This window comes from Haliaeetus leucocephalus, unplaced genomic scaffold (genome assembly GCF_000737465.1).
Source record: "Haliaeetus leucocephalus isolate CR32 unplaced genomic scaffold, Haliaeetus_leucocephalus-4.0 Scaffold177, whole genome shotgun sequence".
Taxonomy (NCBI): Eukaryota; Metazoa; Chordata; class Aves; order Accipitriformes; family Accipitridae; genus Haliaeetus; species Haliaeetus leucocephalus.
The window spans coordinates 764,046-772,881 of NW_010972613.1; the positions used below are offsets into that span (position 1 = coordinate 764,046).

The following is an 8,836-nucleotide window of genomic DNA, read 5'->3' on the forward strand; positions in this document are numbered from 1 at the left end:
ACCCAGTGACTCTCTGGCTCCCCTGGAGCTGGGGTGGTTTATAACCAAGCTGCATATCAGGCTTTGCACAAGCACCCATCCTACCAATTCCCTCTACTTCCAAAGAGCCAAAGGGCACTGGAGTTTTCATGGTTCACTGAGTAGTTAAAAAGATTATAATCATTAACCTGCTGAGGACAGTCTTTCTTTTGTTAGGCCCTTTATCAGGTTATCTTGCTAACATAACTGGAGAGGATCTGGGTGATGGGTGGGGGTGAGGGGAAGCAATGTTCTGCATAGCTTGTCTGTTCTCAAAAAATCATAGCTGTCCCCAGCATGGGAGGCAGTGGCACAGAGGCAAGGTGCCTTTTTGCTGCCATGTCAGGCCAGCCTGTTGCGTATGCAGGTCTGGATTCACATGGCTTTGATTGAGTTCCAGCCTAAAACTCCCCAAGAGCCGTGTCCAGATCTCCAGAAGTGCTTTTGCTATAGGAAACCTTAGATGTGTTCGTAGGCACAACTTACCATACAGGTCCTTTGCGCTCAGCTTGGCGGCTCCGTCTGCTCTGCCCATGCTGCCACTGTAAAAGAAAGAAGGTACAAATAAACCATCAGCTCCCAGATCTTTTTAACATCTGCTTTCACACTGCAGCTCATGCGATAATCAGCACAGCAGCTCTGCAGCTGTCCCAAGAGGGACCAGCCCTGCCCTCCTCATCATGTCCATCAGATGTGGTGTGACTCCAAATTACCAGGCAAAACATTTGCTTGTCTAACCGTGCTGGCGGCTCCCTCTGCAACCCTAGCTGTCATCCACACCACAGGCACATGTCACTAAACCCAGCAGCTGGAAACAGGAGACAGAGGAGCCCATCTAGGTCTGTCCCCACTAGAGTTACTTTCACGCACAGTATCCCCTGGAAGGACATTGCTTTTGGAGGGGCTGGACAGTGGCTCCCAGTGAGCGATAAGTGTGTTTGTGACTGGAAGCACCGCAGGTAAATGGAGACCCCTCCATGTGATACCTGAGTCCACCTGAACCTGAGGCAGTGTAAGTGCCGAGACTAAGATCCCTTATTAGTGGACTCTTTTGAGATCATGGAATCATAGAATCGTTGGGGTTGGAAGGGACCTTTAAAGGTCATCTAGTCCAACCCCCCCTGCAATGAGATGGGACATCTTCAACTAGATCAGGTTGTTCAGAGCCCTTGAAGGCAGGTGCTTAGATGTAGAACGTGTCCCATGTAAAAATGTGGAAGGACGTAAGTGCATGTAAACACTTGAGTTTTGGGGTGTCAGGTCTCTAAGTGTGGGTTACATCCCCTGTGGGCCCCCCACCCCCATGCCTGGGTTGTGCGTAGGAGTGTGCAGCCAGGAGGTAAGAGTGTTTTCTCCAGCTAGGCCTGGCAGAGGAGGATCAAAGCAGGACCTCAGGGTTTCAGGCACTGTGGTCTGGCTGTCCTGCATGGTGCAGTGAGCCAGTTGGTGGCCAGCGGCTACTTTCTGCTCTGTCACCATGTCCCCCTGAGGGCAGGCAGTAGTTCACAGTGCTCATACACCTACACCCTGCTCTCCAGAGGCCAGGAGCGTGCAGGAAGGAGCGAGAGAGCTGATGGCTCTGGCTCCACTGGGAAACTGCCGTGGGCTGCCAAAGCCCCCAAGCCACAGGTGAAGAGGCTCCTCTCTCTGCACCTAATGCAGCATTACCAAGCCACAGCACGCAGAGCACATGAGGTTTGAGGCAGTGATGCTGGCTATGGCCACAGCTTGTGAGGTGCCCAGGAAGGGTGAAACAAAGACCAGGGATTTGGGGGACAAGTGGGACTGCTAGGAGCATCCCCACGGCTGGTAGGTAGGCGTGGTGGTGCTCAGCCATGAGATGGAGGAAGCCCACCATAGAGATCCTTACTTTGATGAGCCAGGATTGCTGCTGAGGGATCCCTTGAGACTCATGTCGCTTCACAGGACAGGCAACTGCAGCAGAAGCAGAAGAGACAGGGTTAGTGACTAAAAACCACACTATCAGATGATTTATCTGTGTGTGTGCTGCCCTCCCCACCTCTGATTTGGGGTCTCCAAGCAGCAGCGTGGGCAGATGAGAGCGGTCAGGCAAGGACAATGGGGTTTTCTTGCCACTCTCTGCCCCGTGGCTCAGACACCTGTCACAGCTCTGACCTGGGCTGAAGATGACACATCCCAGGATGCCTTTCCAAAACCTATTTCCACCTCTCCCCTCTTGCCCGCCCCTTCCAGGAACACCCCGACTTTGTGGTATTTCAGCACATCTTTTTCTAGCAAAGCAACCCTGCTTACAGTATAGCAGGGACTGATGCGGCCTTTGCCTTTACGGTCTGTCAGAGGCCATTAACAACCATATGGATCCCTGTGGCTATGTGCTCATGACTGTAAGTATCCTGAGTTATTTTTCATGCCTAGAGTGCCATTATCTTTTGTTGTGTGGTAATTTTAAGCTCTATACCAGCTATTAAAGTATCCTTACCAGGGTATTGCCTGCATAGAGAAAAGTGAGATAATTGTGAATGCTGCTCCAGTGGCAGCATAAGGATAGAGAAAAATTTAGTGTGATGGCTGAGTGCTTGGTGAGAGGCAGACAGGCTCAGTTCACAGATATTTTTTTTTCCTCCTCTTTCAGATGAGAATTATGAATAATGTGAGAGAAGATGTGAGAGAGATCCAGGCACTGCTCTGAGAGGGGGGAAGAAAGGGGGGGGGGGGGAACGGGGGTTAATAAAACCCCCGGGGATGCTTTGTATTGGCATCCAAGATACCCACCTCTGCTCCAGTGCATGAGTTGAAGGAAAGCCAAGACAAAAGTCTTCAAGGTTTTTTTATTCACTTTTGAAAAGTTCAGGGGGTGCCTGTCTGTGGGCTGGGCACTCAGTGCCTCTTTTTTGCTTTGTGTGGGTCGGACCCTGCTCACCTCATTATATGATTGTTAGAATTCAGAGGTATAGCTTTAAAATACTCATCATTGGCCTGAAGGAAGAAATTAATCAGTGTCTTCAATGGGATTTCCTGCGAGGGGACCTTTGAACGTGCTTGGCGTGTGCCATGGGGCTGCTGTGACAGCCATCCCTGGCAAGCAGTGGAGCTGCCTCGCAAAGGTTTTTCTTACCTGAGTTTAGGCTAAAGTGTGTGTTAATCCCCAGGGAATTTGGAGTCATCCCTGGCACCTGGGATTTCCCCTCTGGAGGCTGCCTGTCTCTGCTGTAGGGCTTGTTGTATCGTCAGCAGAGCTGCCCTAGATTCCTTACGTATCCGTGTTTATTCTTTGTGTTGGAAACACTCATTTGTGGTATTTTGCTCCATGTGTTTCACCCTGAGGTGAGGGCAGATACAGAGTTTTCTCATTCATCTTAACAAAACTGCACGTCTGTCAGAGGGATATATTTTGTGAAGATACATCACTCTAGGTGAAGCACATGGCTTGCGTGTGTGCTGCATGGTTGCATACTGCTAACAGCATTGCACAGCCACAAAACACGCACGTGTATGCACAGACTGTACGATGGACCCCGGCATGTTTTGGGCTCAGCCTTATGGCTTTCAGCCTGCTTTGTGTCACAGTAATACTCCTCAGCACTGAGACACTGTTAGAAATTACTTTGAAGTGTATTTTGTAGCTAGTATATTAAATCCTCCCTTTTTCACCTCTCTTGTGGTTGATACTAAAGTCCATGCACACACACACATATGCAGATATAAATTCATATACAAGTTAGAATAGAAACTTGGTGTTCTGCCAACCCCTCTGAGTGTAATAAAAACCATGCTTGTGCCCAAGCTTGGGTACCTGTGAATTTTTCCTCTGTTAATAGCTGTCTGCTGGTTTCCTTTTACAGTCCTCAAACTGTTCCTATCTCCCAGATCTCTGTGTGCATTAGCATAAGATACCTAGAAAAGGGAACGTGCTCTAATAAACCCAGCTTTGGTCTGTTTACACAATCCAATCACTTTAGTCCCGTGGTTGATGATCGTAACTGGGAATGTTTCTCCATATTAATGGAATATTTCTGGATCCCTTTCACTTACTGACCCAGGGCTGTGTCCTTAACGGACTGAAATCCAGGTTGCTCCAGCAGATAAGTGGCACCAAGTTTGGCCCGTGGAGGTCAGAGCTTGCTCCCAGGCCCCAGCTGTGAAACAACAGGAGGAACCAGGGATGCAGCCAAGATCACCCTAGTTTTTGTTTCTCCTCCATCTGCTCTGCCCCAAAGACAAACTCTGGGGATCTGTGCCTGCTTTTAGAGGGACCCATCTGGTCAAACCCTATGTGGCTCTCAGGAGCAGACCCCGTGGCAATGGTTGCTGCTCAGCTTCGTGGGTGAAGCAAGACCAGCCGTAAAATGAGCCAATTCTTTATCTCATGGCTATGTTCATGAGAAAGTACTGACAGGATAAGCTGGGGTCCCTAGAGGAAGGCAGGATGAGCTAATATACCTTGGCTAGTGGAAACGCCAGTGGACCCCGCAGGTGTCAGAATGACTTGCCAACATGCTGCTTGAAGTGTGTGGTGGGAACACGCACCACCCATGAAACAGCAGAATGGTTTTGTGCCGCTTGCAGTCCCGTTTATACCCTAACGCTCCAAAAGTCTTCCGCCTGGCCAAGCAGAAGCTGTAATGCATTAGCACCACTGACATTTCAGCGAGGGGCTGACTATAAATTGCTCCTTCTGACATGTCTGATTGAGTGATCCCTGGTCCATCTCAGCATTTCTAACACAGTAAACCCCCATGTCCCCCCTCCCTTCACCCAGCACTGTTGGAAGATTGTCCTCGCTTCCAGGGTGCCTGTGTTCAAAAGAGGGCATGAAACTGGAAGCAATGTGAGTGCCTGCCAAGTCAGCAGGTCTTTATCCTGCTCGGCTCCCTTCTTTTTATTTATTCATGCTATTTTCATTATTTAACCTTTGCCTAGTTCTTACAGCTGCTTTAAGGGCTATGTCTGTGTTCAAACTTGGGTTAATCGAAATGAGGGTGTGGTGTGATGCTGGCCAAGTTAAACCAGGACAGAGCCTCACGCCAGAACTTTTAATTCAGTTTAAATTGCCTGATATTAATTGAATCCTAGCTGGCAGACTGGGGGGGTGGGGGTGGGGCATGTCCACATTTCTGAGGGGTTGGAGACTTTATAATGATTTTGCCAAATCAAGAGGCAACCAAACTTGAATAAGATGAAGAAAGGGCTGAGAGTACTTCATCTCTAAATGTGGACACAGCCAAAGATAAGACGCAAGAGACAAGAAGAGGCCGTGGCCGAGTTGCTGGCTTTCTCTAGATTTCCCCCTCCCCGTGGGGGCATCCCTAAGAGCTCTGACGGTCTGCAACCTCTGACACACAGGTTGTCTTCTCTCTGCTGTCATTTCAGCTGTGGCTTACGCTTCCCTGATTAGAGGGTTTCTTATCTCCCTGCAGGGTGCGGCTGCTTTCTCAAGCATGCATAGGAAGGGAAGTGAGAGCCAAATTTAGCCATGCGTGTGTGGCTGTGCAGGGCTTGCCTTTGACTCAGATGTATCAAATCCAGTTTTGACACCATCACCCACTCTTTTGATAAGTGCAGGGCAGTGTTTCTCCATGGGTCACCAAGCAAGCCAGCTAAGCCTTGCCATGTGAGCATGATGTTTAATGGGACAGGGGCTCCAGCAGCTAAGCCAGGCTCAAATTCTGGCCACGGGGACAGACAGCAGCACTACGCTTCTGCTGGGGGGACTTACAGGGGAAGCTTAACTGCCTGGCTAAAGGCTGGCACTGTGACCCATCCCAAGCCCAGAGATCTCATGTGCTGAAACAGAGGGCCTTGGGGAGGTCAGCAGAAGCCAATGCTAAAGGACATTGAGGTGGGTGAAGTCGTATTGTACTTTAAAGCAAAGGAAATCTCACTCCCTGACTTTCCGGTTGGTCTTATCCTTGGAGGTCAAATATCCTCCTGAAGACACACAGAGTTGTGATAGGCGCCTGGCATTGATGTCTGTGCTACATTTCTGTACTTTTATAGCAAATGGAAGCGGGCCATACATTGTTTTGACTTTCTTTGAGTCTCTTTGAAGAGGGAGCTGCAATGTTACAAGGGTGGAGAAGGTCTGTGGGAGGGGAAAGGAATAATAGCTCTCTCTTCTCTTTGGGCCGATCGCTGCTATTGTCGTACATTATTTTTATCAGGTATACTTCTCCCTTGTCTGCTGTGGTCATACATTTTTGTTCTTACAGCACACAGAAAGGGATTGTGAAAAATTCTGGACTTTGGGTGAAGATTGGACAACCTGAAAATGTGAAATACTAGTGTCTTTTTTAGGGCTATTATTATCATCATTGTTAATAACAATGGCAGCATCTAGTGTCTGTGACTGTTTTTCATTATGGGTCTAAGAGTACCTTTAACACTGCGATCAGGTAGAGCGTGCTGGAGGTTTGTTGGTATCAGAGGCCATTAGAATATATGATTTTAGTGATGGGGAAATGCTGGTCAAAATGCAACACCTTTTGCTGGAACAACAGTAGAAAAATATGGCAAAACCCCCAAAACCTTAAAAACTGCTAAGCTACCTAGGAATAACAGTAACTTTTTCCTAGCATGCTCTAACCCATTTCTAACAGACCTTGTTTTTGTTTCCATCAGTCATCCCACTGAAATCTGCCCAGTGTGACAGGACTTCCGAATTGCCCACCAGCTAGTATTGAAACATATTTTCCTTCCTGAAGCCATGGTACTGATACTGATGGTTTAACTGATGTGTCACAAAAAGGGGTCAAATAAGGTTTGATGTCTGTAGCCTAAAGCATTTCTTGACCAAGTTGGACCACCTGGAATGATGCCAACGTGCAAAGTATGTTATGCCCTGTCAAGTCAACCCAAAGGTGGTGGTGGGGAATTGCTTCATTCTGCAGCACACATGAAGTGCTTGAGGACGCAGTGATGGAAGTCACTGCACCAAGCAGATTATGGGGCTTGGGCACTGGTGAAATATATGTGATGGAAATGCTGCCTGGGGGTCCTGCCTGGGGCAGGAGGGGGCAGGTATAATGAGGGGGCTGCTGTCTCTGCATGTTGCCCATGCCAACTGGATGGGTCAGGCAGAAATGCTAGATTAGAAAAAGCCTCAGCAAGTAACATAAAGCGTCAGTTAGAAACATTAGCTGGCGACCACATGATGTTATCTTTTAAACTTCCCAGGACAACAAAGTGCCGTCTGTTAGGGTTGCTGGGTGTTTTCATAAGGGAATGTCATGCTGGTGAAAGCTGTTTGATGGACTGTCCTGCAAAGCTAAGTCTGCTTGTACCCACACAAGAGCAAAAGGAGCACAGGCACTGCGATATATGTGTCCTGCACTGTCCACGCTCCAGACAGCCCCCTCCAGTCACTGAGAGTATCCTGCTGACTCCCGTGATCTGTCCTGCCCACTGTGATCGTATTGAAGGACCTGCAGATCAGCAAGGCTGCAATCCCACATCAATCCACTAACAAAACAGCTTTTGGGTATTGGTGAGGCACTGAGATTTGTGTGCTCAGTGCTCCTCATGTGGCACCAAGAGATCTAAATTCACATGATCTGGTTTAGATCTCTAAAATGCTTGTGAGATGGACCCTGGGAGCCTATGGCAGACCAGAGAACTTAACCTGGGTCTATGGTGTCCTGCTCCAGTGCCCTAATGATGAAACCATCCTTCTCCTGCTTTAAGTTGCTTTTCTGAACCTGCCAGTAAGGATGCCTGCCTGGGTTCACCAAAACAAAGTCAGACCTGCTTGGTAGGGTCTCACCAAGAGCATGCACTCCAAAAAAAACATCTTTGGGTTAGTCAGAAAGCATCAGGGGAAACCCAAATCCAGACCAAAGAGACTAACAGCCAAACAAATGAACATGTTATTGTTGTTGTTGCTGCTGCTCCTTTGTAAAAGCAAGCAAGCAAGGTTCTTGTCCCATCTTAAGACTGAAATTTCCAAACCCTGTCTTTGCAAATCAGGCCTTGCAAATTATGGTGGTTCAGTGGGACCAAGTCGGAACTTCATGACTGTTTTAACCTGTTGCTGGTGATTCCTGCTTTGAAAAGGGAAACACAGCCAACTGATATTTCTCAGAGTCTGGTGACCCTAGGAGTCCCTGTTCTTATCTTTGATGATGTCTTTACAGTGCCGCAAGTTTTGGGAAGTGGTGAGTCCTGTTGTCCTCCCGCCCTGTGGGAGGTACTGTTTCAAGTTATCTTTACAGTGATGGAGCCACTCGAGATCACAGGCCCCTATGGAAGAGGTGAGAATGAATGTATGTGTAATTTCAGGGTGTGCATGGCGTGTAGCACGTTACACTAGTTAGAATCATATGCGGTGCATACAACCTGCTAGGTGTCTGGAAGAAACACTCCCTGTTCTGTACATTGGATTTTTCACATTGCGGAGATTCTCCAGGAGACAAGCACCTGGATAAATATAACCCAGCCCCACAGGTCAGCACAGGTCAGAGCAGAGAAGAACCAAGCATTCTTCAGTCTCCATGGGAGAAGAGGCAGCAGCTCTTTTAGACTGAGGCACCTCAGATCTATGGCCACCCCTCTGCCAGCTTTGACGGACCCTGATTACCACTTTTTGTTTGAGTCCCCCCTCCTTATGTGCTGTGCCCTGCCATGCTGTGCCCAAATATTGCAGAGCATCAGGACAAGATTTATACTCATTGCTGAGGATCACACCCAAGTAGGCTGTGCCTTGTTCACTCACTGCCTCAGAAACAATAATTTGTGCTTAAAAAGTATTTCCTGGGAAAATGTTTAGGCGGACTTCCCAGCATCAAGAGGGGAACACCCACATGCTTTTCTGGCAGCTGGGCTTGGTAGGAGCAGTCCCTGG

General features: G+C 48.4%; 1 protein-coding gene across 3 annotated transcripts in view; it reads right to left on the reverse strand.

Moving 5' to 3' along the window:
• Positions 1-1,044, reverse strand: part of EPS8L2 (EPS8-like 2) — a 43,302-nt gene extending 42,258 nt beyond the window's left edge. Inside the window, exons 1-2 of one of the 3 annotated variants that reach the window (XM_010564316.1) lie at positions 879-1,044; positions 505-560 (exon numbers count right to left, since the gene is read on the reverse strand). In XM_010564316.1, the coding sequence (XP_010562618.1) occupies positions 505-553 (49 nt within the window). In that variant the 5' untranslated portion in view covers positions 554-560; positions 879-1,044. Of the gene's footprint in view, positions 1-504; positions 613-731; positions 774-878 lie in introns of those variants that run through there. The other 2 variants (XM_010564317.1, XM_010564314.1) reach the window with 2 other exon arrangements.
• Between the last annotated feature and the right edge of the window lie 7,792 nt (positions 1,045-8,836).